Below are 18519 nucleotides of genomic sequence, written 5' to 3' on the forward strand. Positions count from 1 at the left end.
AGACCTGAAAAACAATAAAAGGACTAGCTGGTGTTTTTTAATTGCAAAAAGAAGCAGTATGTTAACTAGCCCAAGAACTTCTCACTTAGCTATCAGCAACACATTGGTAGAACTGGGTCTCAATGCCCATTCAAGCACTTACCAGCTGTGTGGCCTTGAGCAAGTCACTTAACCTCTCCCAATCAGTTTCATCTGCAAAATCGGAATAACAAGATCTACTTTGCAGAGTTGCTACATTAGAGATAATTTAAATAAAATAATTCTGCACCTAACACATAGTAGAACTATAATAAATGATATCTACTATTATATTAATACCATAAAGGTTGACAGCACTGAAGGATATGTACACCCTCTGCAGTACTTATAATAGCACTCCAAATTTATTGTGTGTTAGAATCACCAATGACATTTGTGAAAAACTGAAGATGCCCAAATCCTAGTCTCTCAGAGATCCAGGAACAACACTTGAAAAACTGGCTGAGAGTTTTTTATATTCTAATTGACTGTGGTGTATTTTCACACTGTTGTAAAACTCTACAACATGCTAAGACACATGGGAGTAAGTAATACATGAAAACAATTGAACCACATAAAATATTTGCCACAAAGAACAAAAACTACTGTAAAATAATGATGTTTTAACAGTTTATTTTGAAGGTCATTTTAAAAACAAAGTTAAAGACAATCTGAAAAAAATTGCATGGAACACATTTATTAAATAAGTTTGTGATTAAATCAGTAAGGGAAATGATGTCTTCTTCTGCAACTCCGAAATAAGTTCTGTTGTCCTGAAGGTTCTTATTCTTCCAAAAAGGGGTTGGGGGGAAATCATGGCAATTAAAGCTGCCTCTTAATCATGTAAATCTACAGTAGAAACCAAATTTTTCTGTTCTTCCCAATAAGTCAGTTTCGATCTTCAAACTGTGCCTTGTTTTTTAAAAGATATGATGCTAGAAATTCAATGGGATTTGGTGGTCTGTAAGGGAAAAGAAATCCAAATTTTAGAAATTTACATTCTAGATGTGTTAAATGTATTGTTCCATAAAATCTTTTCTTTTTTTTTTTTTTGGCTGCGCCATATGGGAGACAAGATCTTAGTTCCTGGACTAGGCATTGAACCTGTGCCCCTGCAGTGGAAGCACAGAGTCTTAACCCACTGGATTGCCAGGAAGTCCCTTAAACATATTTTAAAATTAAGCAGCAGGTAGGAGAGGGAGCTGAAAGAAGGCGCTCAAAAGGTACAAAACTCCAATTATAAGTACAAAGGATGTAATATGCAACATGACCATAGCTGACACTGCTATGTGATATACAAGAAAGTTGTTAAAAGAGTAGATCCTAAGAGTTCTCATAACAAAAAGATGTTTTCTTTTTTTTCCACTGTATCTATATATGAGATAATGGATGTTAACTAAACCTATGTGGTAAACCACCAAGCTGTATACTTTAAACAGTGATGTATGTCTATGTTTTTCTCAATAAAACTGGAAAAAAATTTTAATAAAATGTTATTTCACATTTATCACCTTTACATATGTTCTTTTTGCTGATAAAACAGGTCCAAAAATGAAAAGTTGGGGGAACATCTATTTTAAATTCTATTATAAAAAAGCATATTTAGAACTGATTTACAATAATCTCTAAACATTCTCTTAGCACTTTAAACAGCCTTTTGAACTAACTAGACAGAGACATGGAGAAGGCAATGGCAACCCACTCCAGTACTCTTGCCTGGAAAATCCCATGGACAGAGGAGCCTGGTAGGCTGCAGTCCATGGGGTCGCTAGGAGTCGGACATGACTGAGCCACTTCACTTTCACTTTTCACTTTCATGCATTGGAGAAGGAAACGGCAGCCCACTCCAGTGTTCTTGCCTGGAGAATCCCAGGGACGGGGGAGCCTGGTGGGCTGCTGTCTATGTAGTCGCACAGAGTTGGACATAACTGAAGTGACTTAGCAGCAGCAGCAGCAGACAGAGACAATACTTGTTACATAATAATTTGAGGGATTATTTTGCTAAAAGGCCTTACAATAAATGCAAAAACTTGCATTTATTAATAGAATATTACTTTAAAACTTTTTCAAATTTTATTCTTCTAGACTTTAAAGTACTATTTAGAATTTCCAATATACTGGCCTTCTTTTACAGTGTTCATTATTAGTCTTTTGAGAAAAATATCCAAGCAAGAATACTGGAGTGGATTGCCATTTCCTTCTCCAGGGGATCTTCCCCACTCAGGGACTGAACCCACATCTCCCATTTTTCCTGCACTGGTGGGAAGGTTCTTTACCACTGCGCCACCTGGAAGCCAGTTACACCCAATAAATATCGACTAATGTAACTTACAAAAAAAATTTTCTTATTGATTTACTTATACAAAAATAATTTAGGTAGACTTACCAGGCAAAAAATATGTATAGGACAGAGAAAAAATTGTAATCTTGCTAACAAAAAAATGTAAATTAAAACAACTTGGTAAAAAAAAGTTTATAATACACATGTAGCTAAGGCTATGATGACACTGGAAGACTCTTAAGGATAAACTTTTCAATGGAAACATATTATTATGGGTCAAACACCATAAAAATAGTCATGCCATTTGAAATAGTAAACCAACTCTTGGGTGTTCATCATAAGGAAGTAATTAAACAAAAACAAAAGGAAATGAAAGCAGATAAACTACCTGGTGACCAACAAAAATAAAGGAAATTGAACCTAAATGTTCAAAAACGAGATATAAAATTACATGTATACCATGATTACAAATATGCACATAGGATCTAAGACTAGTAGAAAAATAAAATGTCTGAACTGAGGTTATATCTGACTTCTTTTTAAAAAATCTTTAGTATCTATAAGTTCCTTATACAGTAAAAAAATAAATACACATAATTAATGGTATTTCAACCAGGGAAGTTTTTATTTTGCTTTCTCTGGTAAGCCCATTTGCAGACAGACACTATTATCTTACCTTTCCTTCGCAAGTACAGCAAGTCCTTGTAATAAGATAGGCACAACTGTCTGATCCAGATAGGCACGAGTTGGCAAAGACTGGAGATCCACTTTCTGTTTTGATGACTTTTCTGCATTAATTTTCTCATTTTCTACTATCCTCTAGAGAATTAAAAAAAAATGCATAAATATTAAAACTGCAAATCTCTCTGCCAAAATAAAATCAGACCCATTTCTAAATGTCATTCAAGAATTTTCTGAAGGCACTATAATATCTCATCCTTTTAATGTCGTATCTCCAGATGCTACACTTACTTTCTCTCTTTGCCTTTTTTAGGAGCAAAAATAAGTACTTTTTCTTAGAGAATACCTTCTTACAGTGTGCTTCAAAAAAATCTGGACATGACACAAAGTAGGCAATGGCACCCACTCCAGTACTCTTGCCTGGGAAATCCCATGGACGGAGGGGCCTGGTAGGCTGCAGTCCATGGGGTCGCGAAGAGTCGGACAGGACTGAGCAACTTCACTTTCACTTCTCACTTTCATGCACTGGAGAAGGAAATGGCAACCCACTCCAGTGTTCTTGCCTGGAGAATCCCAGAGACAGGGGAGCCTGGTGGGCTGCCGTCTATGGGGTCGCACAGAGTCGGACACGACTGAAGCGACTTAGCAGCAGCAGCAGCAGCAGCACTGAATCACAGTGAGAAAACTAGTTCTGTTTCAATTTTTTCATGACAGATAATATCAAGGACAAAGTCTCAGTTTGATCCTAACATGTCTCTAACACTTCTGTAACACTTGCTAACCTCCCTCCTTAGACAGGGAACAGGTTTCAGGCTCAGAGGCTTCAACAGGCAACAGAGCTAAAATATATTACTTCTGTTTTGTAGTCTGTTTTGTATTCCCTGTTTTCATTTTTATGGTTACCTCTACCACAATGAGAATGCTTTTCCATTTATGTTTCTTTTTAAAATAAATGCATCTGATTTTTTTTAAGTAAATTTAAGAAAAAATATTAAGTAAAAATAGCCAAAAAACAGAAGAAATGACTAACACGGGAAAGATCATTACTGTGATATTTAAATAATGTTTAGAAAATGATGACTTATACTTCCTTGACTAAGAATCCCCATGAGAAAATTCAGGCCTTTCATATAGATTCATCTGATATCCAGAGTATCAAAAACTGCTTTACTAAAAAGCTGAGCCTTCTGAAAATCTACCATTTCAGAAGTTTAGAAATAAGTTGCTATCTCAAAAGTCAAAACACTATTAAGAGCACTTTTATTTAAAGAACTTTTGTTCCAATCATATTGGAATGGATATAAATGAGTCAATAATTATAAAAACAATTTTTCTATACTTAATTTTTTTAAATAAAATTTTTTATTTTGTAAAAACTGAGAAAAAACTTTAAGCATATAACATACTTACCATGCTTTTCAAAACATTTGCCAGAACTATCAGATAACTTGTCTAGTTTTGCTTATGATTTTTCAGTCTAATTTTTGGACTCAATAAAAATTATATATGCTAATGAATGGAATAGCTATTTGCCCATGAATTAAGAAACTCTTGTTCATCAGTACATTTCAACAAATATATGATAAAAACTAGTTATTTACATGACATCCCAATACCTTAACAAAAAACACCAATACCTAAGCAACTCTAATAGATCCTATAATAAGGTTCTTAACAAGTTCTCTCATTTATATCATTTAAACATTCACTAAATACTTACAATGTACTGTAATGCTTAATTTTAGTAAAGTCCAAATCATAAATTAATCTAAAAAAATTTAAGTTGACCCCTGAACAACATGAAGGTTTGGGGCACCAACCCGTTCTGCCCAGCCAAAAAGCCACCTGTAACTTACAGTTGGCTCCTCCATATCTGTGGTTCTGTATCTACAGTTCTACATCCTTGGGTTCAACCAACTGGAAATCACGCAGTACTACAGTATTTACTATTGGAAAAAAATCCACATTTAAGTGGACCCACGCAGTTCAAACCTATGCTGTTCAAGGGTCAAATGTATATCCAAACTAACACACATACTCATAATAGATTAAGCTTTTAAGAGTGTAGAACAGTGACCATAAAAATGGGAAAAAGTGAGGTGAATCCTATGATTGCCACGCTTACTGCATCCTGCCTAAAGAACTTACAGTGATACCCAGGAAGAAGGAACCAAGCAGAGCCCTGCAGTCTCCCCAAGATGAGAAGACAGAGTTGAAAATTCAGAGAGACCAAGGGCACTAGAAATTGCAGAGCGCTAAGAGGACAGTTTCACAGAAGGGAGTTGATCAGAAAGAGACGAAGAGATCCTCTCCCAGTTTTCAGGTGCGTACTAGTCGGAGCATGAGTGTGAGGGAACTACCCAAGGCCAGAAGAAAAAACCACTTGGAAGAAGCACATGGCACAATCCCCAGAGCTCCACAGGCCAGGAGTAGTTCATGGTCCTATGACCTAGAATGAAAACCTCATAATACATGAAGCATTGGGCAGAATACACAAGGAAGAAATTAAGCATGAACTAAAGGCTAGTGGGTTAGTCACTCAGTCCTGTCTGACTCTTTGTGACCCCATGGAGTGTAGGCTCCTCTGTCCATGGAATTCTCCAGGCAAGAAAACTGGAGTGGGTTGCCAAAGGCTAATCTGGTCCCATCTAAAAAAGCTTAAAGGCAAACTTCAAAAGGATCAAATAACTTGACCATGTCCCAGAACAAAGCTCAAGGTTTGAAGAAATGCAAAAAAATAAAAAATAAAAAAAAATGCACCAGCACCCAACAAAGTGCATAGTGCAAAGCCTTCAGTAAAAGTTACCAGACAGACCAAGAAGCAGGAAAAAACCACCCACGATGAAGAGAAAAACCAATTCACAGAAACAGACTCAGAAATGATACAGATAGCATTGGCAATGCCATTAAGCTAGTTATTATATTCCATATGTTAAAGAAGACAGAGGAAAGAATGAATAAATTAAGCTAACAAAATACTTTAAAATATTTGAAGACATGTCTGAATTTTCAAATATCATTAAAATTCGAAATGCAAAGGTCCAAGAAACTCAATCCTAAGCACAAGAAACATTAAAACAAACAAAAAATTATGCCAAGACACATCAAAATCAAGTTATCTAAAACTAGTAATAAAATCTTAAAAGCACAAAGAGAAGGCATTTAAACATGGAGGAGCCAAGAGAGTAGTGATAGAACACTTTTCATCAGAAACAACATCAGCCAGAAGACAGTGAAGCATATCTACACTCAGCAAATATGCCTCAGAACAAGGGCAAAATAATTATACCTTTTTAGACATTCACAACCTTAAAGAATTCCTTACCAGCAGACCTCCACCACAAGAAACACTAAAGAAAACCCTTCAGGAGGATGGGAAATGATGCCAGATGGGACGCTGGATCTACACAGAAGGCCGGAGAACCCAGAAATAATAACTAGATGGATAAACGTGACTCCTTCCTCTTAATGTTTAAATCTCCTTTAAAGACATAATTAGACAGAAGTGAAGGGAACACTTCCGGGCTCCGAAATCACCTGGAGCAGGCGGTGTTAGGTCGACCCTGCTGGGCCTCTTTCTGCAGCTCCGCCTTTGCTCTGGTCTTTCTGGAAATCTTGCTGGTGCCAGACAGCCTCCCAGACACATGTGAGGGACCCCCATAGTGCATACATTCCCCAAACAGCCCCCCAGGGGCGGGCACAGTGCAATCCTTGATGGCCAGTGAATGGAAGACAACAATGTGGCTTTCTGGCTTGTTCAGTTTACTGTCCTGTTTGTTTGTTCTGCCTCTTGCTGGGTTGTGTGAAGCGGCAAGCTGTTACCAAGCAAGTTACCAAGTAACTTGCTTTGCTGGCGAGTGCTCTGACCAGCGCTCTGAGGCTGTACCAGATGACTTCGCTTCCAGTTAAGCAGAGCATTCCTGGCCTGGGCTTTGTTAGGGGACTGCTGGCGCTACCTGTTGTATTCATTCATCTTTGTCAACTCCTCCAGTTACAATGAATATTCTCACAGTCTTGTTATTTTCTTGGCTTCATGCTGCCACATACTGGAAAAAGGCACTTAGTACAAAGGGTTCAAATAGTTTATCTCTACTGAGACCTCTCGCCCATAAATTAAGCACTAATCAACAGAATATTCTGAAATTCAATACTTATCATTAAATAATCTTGATGCCTGCTACAGTTTTTATGCTTTTTTAGTGGCCAAGAAAGTTTGCTCCAGCTTTTTATATACTATAGATTTCTCAATACCACTCTCAAAGAAATCCATATCGTAGAGGACATTAACGAATTGAGGGCTGTTGTTGAATATCTAATAATGAAACCTGCTTGCCCACTGTTTTGTGAGAAGACTTTGTCTCCAGAGCATTGCTTTGATGAGCAGACTAGCACTAACAGTTGCATAGTTTACCATCCAGCTAAGTTATATGTAATACAAATGAGTATTATTAGCAGCTGGTACTTCTGTTAGAGATAGTTAATTCCAGGTGTAAAACTGACCTCAATGCAATTTACATAAATACATCTCAAAAGAAAAATAATCGTTTTCCTAGAATGCTAAATCAAACTTTTAAACACTGAGGAACTTTATTGTAACCTGTTGTTAATGGTTGCTGCTGCTGCTGCTAAGTCGCTTCAGTTGTGTCCGACTCTATGCCACCCCATAGACAGCAGCCCACCAGGCTCCCCGTCCCTGGGATTCTCCAGGCAAGAACACTGGAGTGGGTTGCCATTTCCTTCTCCAATTGTTAATGGTTAAGTAAGTTTAAATCTTGTGACAATGTATCAAAAATTCTTTAGACTGGTGTGCCTTAATCATAAAGTACATCTATTTATCTTATAAAAATAGCTCTAAAAATTGTTTTCATCTAATTGGTAACCTTAATTTGTATCTGGCATGAGTTGATTATGGTAATACTAACGTGTAAATTCAGCATATTTTGAGACAGTATTCTTTTGGCATTCAGTAATTTTGGGTGATTTTAATAAAAACACTTCCCACTGTGTTTAATTTCAAATTTTTTCTGAACCAACCAAGTACTACTTGGTTAGGACAGATTTATTTTGGATGTATCACTATAATAGGAATTTTATATGTATCTTATGCTATGATCCTCCAAATTTTTATTTTCATAATTATTTCTGTGGCTTCAAACATTTTTTTTAAAAGGTCCCACTGTAAGCTTGTTTGTTAGCCAACTGGGTAAATATCTGTGGTCACCTAGCATTTTACATTACAGAGCAGTAGTCAAAAGACAGTTTTCCTATCAGAGCCCCATTGAGTAACATTTCTCAAATACGAAATCCTTTTTTTAGAAATGTGCACACACAGGTTTTAGTAGTTTACACAATTACTTAGATCAGATTCTTGACTGAGCGTTTTCTCAGTTTCCTAGGCCTAAATTTTCACAATTACAGCAGTGCAGATGCCTTTTGAAAGGCATGTAACTGAAGATTTAGCATATGACTAAACTTGGTATCTGTTCTAAAATAATAATGAAGATTATGTATACTCGCCCATCAAATCTGATTTAAAAGATTTAACAGAAAGGTTTATAGGTAAGGTTATTGATTGGGAATGGGGCCAGAGGAGGAATTAAGAGGTAAACAGTGTACATTTCTAATTTGCAATGCAGAGATAAGTTTCGGGGAATTGGATGTATAATCCAACTGTGATTGAGTTGTATGTTTAATACATTTGTTGAGCTTCCATCAACTCCTTTATAAAATTCATTCTGATCTTTATTACTGCTGTTTAAAACACTGCAAAATGTTAATACTGAGTAATGTAATGGTTTTTGTAACCAGTTTTCTTCTGTGTATGTAACTTGGATTTCTCAAATACACTCAGGGACTTATCAGTAACATCAGTTTTCTTTTTATTCAACTTTTTGATCCACAGAAATGTGATACTTACTTGATAGCTCAACTGTAGACAGCTATTTTTGAAATTTTGAAATATTTATCTACTAAGTTAGAGAATGCTCAAACTACCGCACAATTGCACTCATCTCACATGCTAGTAAAGTAATGCTCAAAATTCTCCAAGCCAGGCTTCAGTAATACGTGAACCATGAACTTCCAGATGTTCAAGCTGGTTTTAGATAAGGCAGAGGAACAAGAGATCAAATTGCCAACATCCAGAGGATCATCAAAAAAGCAACAGAGTTCCAGAAAAACATCTATTTCTGCTTTATTGACTATGCCAAAGCCTTTGACTGTGTGGATCACAGTAAACTGTGGAAAATTCTGAAAGAGATGGGAATACCAGACCACCTGACCTGCCTCTTGAGAAACCTATATGCAGGTCAGGAAGCAACAGTTAGAACTGGACATGGAACAACAGACTGGTTCCAAATAGGAAAAGGAGTACATCAAGGCTGTATATTGTCACCCTGTTTATTTGACTTATATGCAGAGTACATCATGAGAAACGCTGGGCTGGAGGAAGCACAAGCTGGAAATCAAGATTGCCGGGAGAAATATCAATAACCTCAGACATGCAGATGACACCACTCTTATGGCAAAAAGTGAAGAGTAACTAAAAAGCCTCTTGATGAAAGTGAAAGAGGAGAGTGAAAAAGTTGGCTTAAATCTCAACATTCAGACAACGAAGATCATGGCATCTGGTCCCATCACTTCATGGCAAATAGATGGGGAAACAGTGGAAACAGTGGCTGACTTTATTTTTTGGGGCTCCAAAATCAATGCAGATGGTGACTGCAGCCATGAAATTAAAATATGCTTACTCCTTGGAAGGAAAGTTATGACCAACCTAGATAGCATATTCAAAAGCAGAGACATTACTTTGCCAACAAAGGTCCATCTAGCCAAGGCTATGGTTTTTCCAGTGGTCATGTATGGATGTGAGAGTTGGACTGTGAAGAAAGCTGAGCGCCAAAGAATTGATGCTTTTGAACTGTGGTGTTGAAGATGACTCTTGAAAGTCCCTTGGACTGCAAGGAGATCCAACGAATCCATTCTAAAGGAGATCAGTCCTGGGTGTTCATTGGAAGGACTGATGCTAAAGCTGAAACTCTGATACTTTGGCCACCTCATGCGAAGAGTTGACTCATTGGAAAAGACCCTGATGCTGGGAGGGATTGGGGGCGAGAGGAGGAGATGACAGAGGATGAGATGGTTGGATGGCATCACCGACTCAATGGACGTGAGTTTGAGTGAACTCCGGGAGTTGGTGATGGACAGGGAGGCCTGGCGTGCTGCGATTCATGGGGTCGCGAAGAGTCAGACACATCTGAGCGACTGAACTGAACTGACTGAAGTTAGAGAAGCCCATTAATTTCAGTTGATTGTGGAGGGGGCAGAGTCTCATTATCATTATGTAATATGATGGTTTTAAAAATTTTCTAGAGCAATAAAGTAACTATAATGTGAAGTAAACAATTTAAAATTTTTTAAATAAAAAGGATAATTGACTTTTTAAAGAGAAAATAAAAACAATCAATTAAAGGGTTTATAACATATGCAGAAATATAATATGTGATAAAAACAGTATAAAGGCCTGGAGAGAGAAAATGGAAAGATACTGTTGTAAGGTCCTTATACCATACATGAAAAGATATGATACCACTTGGAGGCAAATTGTGGGAAGTTAAACTTCTGTACAAGTCCTAAAGCAGCCACCAAAAAAATTATAAGTCAATAATCGAAATAAAATGGAATTCTAAAAATGAATTTCTAAAAAGAAAAGCAGCAGCTGTAGAACAGTGATTTCCAGACTTTGAGATATCACAAACAAGTAAATTAACAATAACATATTGAAAGAAGGGACTAACATAGGTTGTTAACTTTATTTAACCAAGTAAAACCTCACAAACAAACAAGCATAATTATTATTTTACTATCACCGTTAACTCATAAAAGAACAGGCATTTCAAAATTATGGAAGCAAGAAAACCAGTCACCAAATAATGTAGCATCATCATTCATTCACTCCACTTTCCTTTTTTCTCACTGTACTATGGAAATTGGTCTGAAGGTTTGAAAAAATGTATTTGGTATCCCTGTATCATGGCTCTGCCTCCTTATACAAGCACCAACAATAAAAGACTGCACTGATGCCTAAAAACAATCCTCTTAAATGACTAAAACACTAAGTGGCATAGAGTATCTTCATCTGATTCAGCATAGCAGCTCAATTAAAAATTGCATCATGAAGATTCAAATTCTCTTAACCCTGTTATCAAACCAATAAATAATCCTGGCAATTTACAGGCACAGAGAAGTCACTCCACATGACAGGGAATTCTGGAGTTGATCAAGATGAGCAATATAATTTAATCCCACCTCAAAAATGTCAGCCTGCCTAGGTTTAACTTAAACAAGTTAGTCAACTTCTCTGAGCCTTGCAAGAGGGAAAATACACAAAAGTTCCTTAGCGCTAATACTAGTAGCTATTACTATTATTACTGTACTTGGAAATGCTCCTGCCCTCATTTACCCAAACGTAATTACTGATGTCTTTCTTTCCCCCATAAAACACACACTTTCTCTACATTCCTAACCAATCCCACCTGCTGCTGCTAAGTCACTTCAGTCGTGTCCGTCTCTGTGCGACCCCACAGACGGCAACCCACTAAGCTCCTCTGTCCCTGGGATTCTCCAGGCAAGAACACTGGAGTGGGTTGCCATTTCCTTCTCCAATGCGTGAAAGTGAAGTCGCTCAGTCGTGCCCGACTCTTAGCGACCCCGTGGACTGCAGCCCACCAGGCTCCTCCGTCCATGGGATTTTCCAGGCAAGAGTACTGGAGTGGGGTGCCATTGCCTTCTCCGGCCCCCCATCCATAATTCATAACAAATGTCTTCCCTAAGGAGCTCTCACTGCTTGAAGTATTTCCGGATCATTCACCACAGAGATGGAAACAAATCCCCAGATTGAAGGTTCAGATTTTTCGACATTACACTGTAAATCCAAAATAACACCTGGAAACCTGGGGATTGTTTTGCGGCGATGGTGGAAGCCAGTTCCTCTATAACATACTAACCATGGTGAGAAAATTCCATAAAGGTGTCTGTGTGTTTCTCTGCCTCAGTGCTTGTATGCATCCCAGTGTTTTTATCCTTTTATCTTTGTCTCTTTCTCATGGTAACTCATCTTCACAAATCATATTATAGCAATCATTTTTTCAAAATCATATATCGTAATATATCATGGTGGCTCAGACGGTAAAGCGTCTGCCTACAATGCCAGAGACCTGGCTTCAATCCCTGGGTCAGGAAGATCTCCTGGAGAAGGGAATGGCAACCCACTCCAGTATTCTTGCCTCCCCGCCCCCCCCCGCGCCCCGCCCCCCCCCCGCCCCTCCCCCGCCAAAAAAAAAAAATCCCACCTAGCTCTGGTTAATTCAACTGTTCTAGCATTCATTTACAAAGTAACCTCTTCTTTAGAAAGTAACCTCTTAATACTTAATGAAAAAGCTCTATAAAAGTATACTCCTTTTGTATACGGTTTTGCACATGTACTCTCTGAATTCAGATTTAACCATGTAAGGCAAAAACAGTGTCTACTACCTGTGTTATAGCTTCCATTGTCTCCTGCTAATGAACTCTGCAAAGATATCAACCTTGACTAAATGTTGACTTCACCAGCACACTATCTGCTACAAAAACAATGGGTTTCTTCATTGTAATGTGCAGTTTTTCCACTGCAATATTCCAACAAAACATAAACAACCACCAAGCAAAACGATTCTGACAATCTCCGTTAGTAATATATGTTTCTTTCTCTATATCATTTTCAAAGTTCAACCCCTGGACTCAACTAATACGTACGTCTACATACCACAAAGCATTACTGCTGCTAATAAAATAAGCTGCCCATAATTTGACACTATTTGGTTCATGATGATAAAGTTTTCCCTTGTGCAAAGCAACCTGGCAAAAATGGATCCCAAGTTTTCTGCAGCTCTTAAGAGACGCAAAGATATGGCATAGGAACTGGGCAAGTTACCTCGACGTTGTCTGTGAGACCATATTCAGAGTGGGGATTTTCTGCAACCTAGAAAACAAAACACAAGTCACAGAGGCATCAGCCACTCTTCCTTACTGCACACCGCCACCCTAAATCCAGGGCCTCCTAGTACCTGCGTCTGTCCCTCCAGCATCTGCTCTGGCTCCATGGCGGACCCTGCAAGTCACACTCCCAGGATACCAGTCTTGGAAAACAAGAAAAACCGTGAGTTACATGGGAGATTTTAAGATGAAGACGCCAGGATGGAGCCCAACCCAGTCCCGACCCCGCCCCTCACCCCCACCTGGGCGCGGGAGCACCCCGAGTTGTAGAGGAGCAGGATGGGACTGTCCACGACCGGGCGCCCGCATCAGGTCCGGTAGCTCCGCAGTACTCCCAAAAACCTAGAAGAGGTGGGGAAAAGAGGAAAGGGAGCTGATTACCCGCGCCCAAGCCGTTCGTTCTTAAGAGCCCTGCACAGCGCCAACTCCCAGCACAAACCGCTTCCGCCGTAAGTGGCGGATGTCGCACGACTGCCGCGCCTGCGCAGAATTGTACGGCCGGGCCCGTACGGATTGTAAAGATAACGTGCTGTCTACGATAAGCAGCGTCCTGGCCAAGGTGTGACCTGCAGTCTGCGAAACAATCGTTCCTTGACCTGCCTACGCTGAGCAGCCGCCACCCCATCTGCAGACCTAGTGAATAGACCAGCTGTCAGGGGTTTGCCCCGGCCATCCCTCGGTGCTGCCTGAAATCTGCCGAAGCTCTTCTTCGCGGAACCAAAAAACTTGCTGAATAATTCTTACGGAAAAAATCTCAGACCGAAATTCAACAAGCCGGGAAAGAATATCAGTTCAGTCAGTTCAGTCGCTAGTCGTGTCCGACTCTTTGCGACCCCATGGACTACAGCACGCCAGGCCTCCCTGTCGTCCATCACCACCCCCAGAATTTGCTCAAACTCAAGTCCATTGAGTGGGTGATGCCATCCAGCCATCTCATCCTCTGTCACCCCTTCTACTGCCTTCAATCTTTCCTAGCACCAGGGTCTTTTCAAATGAGTCACTTCTTCGCATCAGGCGGCCAAAGTATTGGAGTTTCAGCTTCAATATCAGTCCTTCCAATGAATATTGAGGATATTTCCTTTAGGGTGAACTGTTTGCATCTCCTTGCTGTCCAAGAGACTCTCAAGAGTCTTCTCCAACACCACAGTTCAAAAGCATCAATTCTTCGGCACTCAGCTTTCTTTATGATCCAAGTCTCACATCCATGGATGATTACTGGAAAAACTAAAGCTTTGACTAGATGAACCTTTGTTGGCAAAGTAATATCTCTGCTTTTTAATATGCTGTCTAGGTTGGTCATAACTTTTCTTCCAAGGAGCAAGTGTCTTTAATTTCATGCCTGCAGTCACCATCTGCAGTGATTTGGGACCCCAAAAAAATAAAGTCTGTCACTGTTTCCCCATTTATTTGCCATGAAGTGATGGGACCCGATGACATGAACTTGGTTTTCTGAATGTTGAGTTTCAAGCCAACTTTTTCACTCTCACTTTCATCAAGAGGCTCTTTAGTTCTTCACTTTCTGCCATAAGGGTGGTGTCATATGCATATCTGAGGTTGTTGATATTTCTCCTGGCAATCTTGATTCCAGTTTGTGCTTCATCCAGCCCAGTGTTTCTCATGATGTACTCTGCATATAAGTTAAATAATCAGGGTGACAATATATAGCCTTGACGTACTCTTTTCGCAGTTTGGAACTAGTCTGTTGTTCCATATCCAATTTTAACTGCTGATTCCTGACCTGCGTACTGATTTGTCAGGAGACAGGTCAGGTGGTCTGTTATTCCCATCTCTTGCAGAATTTTCCACAGTTTGTTGTGGTCCACACAGTCAAAGGCTTTGGCATAGTCAATAATGCAGAAGTAGATGTTTTTCTGGAACTCTTGTGATTTTTTGATAATCCAGAGGATGTTGGCAATTTGATCTCTGGTTCCTCTGCCTTTTCTAAATCCAGTTTAAACATCTAAGTTCACAGTTCACATGCTGTTGAAGCCTGGCTTGGAGAATTTTGAGCATTACTTTGAAAGCATGTGAGATGAGTGCAACTGTGTGGTAGTTTGAGCATTCTTTGGCATTGCCTTTCTTTGGGATTGGAATGAAAACTGACGTTTTCCAGTCCTGTGGCCACTGCTGAGTTTTCCAAATTTGCTGGCATACTGACTGCAGCACTTTCACAGCATCCTCTTTTAGGATTTGATAAGCTCAACTGGAATTCCATCACCAACACTAGCTTTGTTCGTAGTGATGATTCCTAAGGCCCACTTGACTTTGCATTCCAGGATGTCTGGCTCTAGGTGAGTGATCACACCATCATGATTATCTGGGTTGTGAAGATCTTTTTTGTACAGTTCTTCTGTGTATTCTTGCCACCTCTTAATATCTTCTGCTTCTGTTAGGTCCATACCATTTCTGTCCTTTATTGTGCCCATGTTTGCATGAAATGTTCCCCTGGTATCTCTAAGTTTGTTGAAGTGATCTCTAGTCTTTCCCATTCTATTGTTTTCCTCTGTTTCTTTGCATTGATCTCTGAGGAAGGCTTTCTAATCTCTCCCTGCTATTCTTTGGAACTCTCCATTCAAATAAGTATATCTTTCCTTTTCTCCTTTGCCTTTAGCTTCTCTTCTTTTCTCAGCTATTTGTAAGGCCTCCTCAGACAACCATTTTGCCTTTTTGCATTTCTTTTTCTTGGTCTTGATCCCTGCCTCCTGTACAATGTCACCAACCTCCATCCATAGTTCTTCAGGCACTCAGTCTATCAGATCTAATCCCTTGAATCTAGTTGTCACTCCCACTGTATAATCGTAAGGGATTTGATTTAGGTCATACCTGAATGGTCTAGTGTTTTCCCCACTTTTTTTCAATTTAAGTCTGAATTTGGCAATAAGGAGCTCATGATCTGAGCCACAGTCAGCTCCCAGTCTTGTTTTTGCTGACTGTTTAGAGCTTCTCCATCTTTGGCTGCAAAGAATATAATCAGATTTTGGTATTGACCATCTGGTGATGTCCATGTGTAGAGTCTTCTCTTGTATTGTTGAAAGAGGGTGTTTGCTATGACTAGGGCATTCTCTTCACAAAACTCTATTAGCCTTTGCCCTGCTTCATTCTGTACTCCAAGGCCAAATTTGCCTGTTACTCCAGGTATTTCTTGACTTCCAACTTTTGCATTTCAGTCCTCTATAATGAAAAGGACATCTTTTTTGGGTGTTGCTTCTAGAAGGTCTTGTGGTCTTCATAGAACCATTCAACTTCAGCTTTTTCAGCATTACTGGTCAGGGCATAGACTTGGATTACTGTGATATTGAATGGTTTACCTTGGAAATGAACAGAGATCATTCTGTCGTTTTTGAGATTGCATGCAAGTACTGCATTTCAGACTCTTTTGTTGACTATGATGGCTACTCCATTTCTTCTAAGGGATTCTTGCCCACAGTAGTAGATATAATGGGAAGAGTAACTGTTTAGAGTCATATAGCTAGCAAGTGGAGGAGTCAGATTTTCAAACTCAGACACTCTGGCTCTAGCGTTCATGACTTTAACCACTACTATGAAGAGGAGAGTGAAAAAGTTAGCTTAAAGCTCAACATTAAGAAAACTAAGATCATGGCATCTGGTCCCATCACTTCATGGGAAACAGATGGGGAAACAGTGGAAACAGTGTCAGACTTTATTTTGGGGGGCTCCAAAATCACTGAAGATGGTGATTGCAGCCATGAAATTAAAAGACACTTACTCCTTGGAAGGAAAGTTATGACCAAACCTAGACAGCATATTCAAAAGCAGAAACATTACTTGCCAACAAAGGTCCGTTTAATCAAGGCTATGGTTTTTCCAGTGGTCATGTATGGATGTGAGAGTTGGACTGTGAAGAAAGCTGAGCGCCGAAGAATTGATGCTTTTGAACTGTGGTGTTGGAGAAGACTCTTGAGAGTCCCTTGGACTGAAAGGAGATCCAACCAATCCATTCTAAAGGAGATCAGTCCTGGGTGTTCTTTGGAAGGAATGATGCTAAAGCTGAAACTCCAGTACTTTGGCCACCTCATGTGAAGCGTTGACTCATTGGAAAAGACTCTGATGCTGGAACAGATTGGGATCAGGAGAAGAAGGGGATGACAGAGGATGAGATGGCTGGATGGATCACCGACTCGATGGACATGAGTTTGAGTGAACTCTGGGAGTTGGTGATGGATAGGGAGGCCTGGCATGCTGCAATTCATGGGGTCTCAAAGAGTCGGACACAACTGAGCGACTGAACTGAACGGAACTGAACTTAGTTAAATTCACCTACTCCAGTCCGTTTTAGTTCGCGGATTCCTAAAATGTCAATGTTCACTGTTGCCATCTCCTGTTTGACCACTTCCATTTTGCCTTGATTCATGGGCCTAACATTCCAGATTCCTATGCAATATTGCTCTTTACAGCATCAGTCTTTACTTCCATTACCAGTCACATAAAACTGGGTGTTATTTTTGCTTTGGCTCCATCTCGTCATTCTTTCTGGAGTTAGTTCTCCACTGATCTCCAGTAGCATATTGGGCACCTAGTGACCTGGAGAGTTCATCTTTCACTGTCCTATCTTTTTGCCTTTTCATACTGTTCATGGGGTTCTCAAGGCAAGAATACTGAAGTGGTTTCCCATTCCGTTCTCCAGTGGGCCACATTTTGTCAGAACTCTCCACTATGACCCGTCCATCTTGGTTCAGACCTGACATGACCTGGATGGACCAGATATGAGCTGGTGGTAGTTAATCCCACCTGAATTGCATGACGGCTATGCAATGGGACAGGAGCGGTTTTCCCAAGGGAAAACCTTAGAATGACTAGGAAGAGGAAAGAAAGGGAATGAATTTGAAGAGTTAGCCAAAAAATATTCACTATCGTGTATTCTGAAAGGAGTTCATACTCATTACAAGCTTACGACAAAAGAAATGGAATGACAAAAGAATGACACAGCAGTTATACTTCTGGGATTTTATCCCATAGAACACAAGGATACAAAGATACTATACCACAGTTTTTAGTAGGAGAAGATTGGGAATAGATTAAATTATGATATCTCAATACAGTGGACTACTGTGCAGCCATTGAAAAGAATGAGGTAGATCTACGGTGCTGTTGTTGTTCAGTTGCTAAGTCATGTCCAACTCTTTGTGACTTCTTGGACGATAGCCTGCCAGGCTCCTCTGGCCTCCAATGTTTCCTGAGGTTTGCTCAGTTTCACATCCATTGAGTCGGTGATGCTATCTAACCATCTCATCCTCTGTCATCCCCTTCTCCTCCTGCCCTCAATCTTTCCCAGCATCAGGGGCTTTTCCAGTGAGTGGACTGTTCACCTCCGGTGGCCAAAGCATTGGAGCATCAGTCCTTCCAATAAAGATTCAGGGTTTATTTCCTTTAGGATCGACTAGTTTGATCTCCTTGCAGTCCAAGGGACTGTCAAGAGTCTTCTCCAGGACCACAGTTTAAAAGCATCGATTCTTCAGCACACAGCCTTCTTTATGGTCCAACTCTCA

The 18519-nt window shown here is 39.7% G+C and overlaps 1 protein-coding gene and 1 pseudogene across 2 annotated transcripts; one reads left to right on the forward strand and one right to left on the reverse strand.

Annotated features, from left to right (window-relative positions):
• Positions 1-634: 634 nt before the first annotated feature.
• On the reverse strand, positions 635-13529 carry DPY30 (dpy-30 histone methyltransferase complex regulatory subunit). Of its 2 annotated transcripts, none has more exons than XM_006080576.4 (5): positions 13394-13529; positions 13084-13155; positions 12951-12998; positions 2976-3118; positions 635-979 (listed from the first exon to the last, which is right to left on the reverse strand). In XM_006080576.4, the coding sequence occupies exons 2-5, from the start codon at positions 13117-13119 to the stop codon at positions 907-909; spliced, it is 300 nt and encodes a 99-aa protein (XP_006080638.1). In that variant the 5' UTR covers positions 13120-13155; positions 13394-13529; the 3' UTR covers positions 635-906. The 2 variants fall into 2 exon arrangements, with proteins under 2 accessions (XP_006080638.1, XP_006080639.1); XM_006080577.4 differs by having other exon boundaries at positions 13255-13397.
• LOC102408761 lies at positions 4780-7386 on the forward strand (annotated as a pseudogene).
• Positions 13530-18519: the final 4990 nt, after the last annotated feature.

This window comes from Bubalus bubalis, chromosome 12, assembly GCF_019923935.1.
Source record: "Bubalus bubalis isolate 160015118507 breed Murrah chromosome 12, NDDB_SH_1, whole genome shotgun sequence".
Lineage (NCBI taxonomy): Eukaryota > Metazoa > Chordata > Mammalia > Artiodactyla > Bovidae > Bubalus > Bubalus bubalis.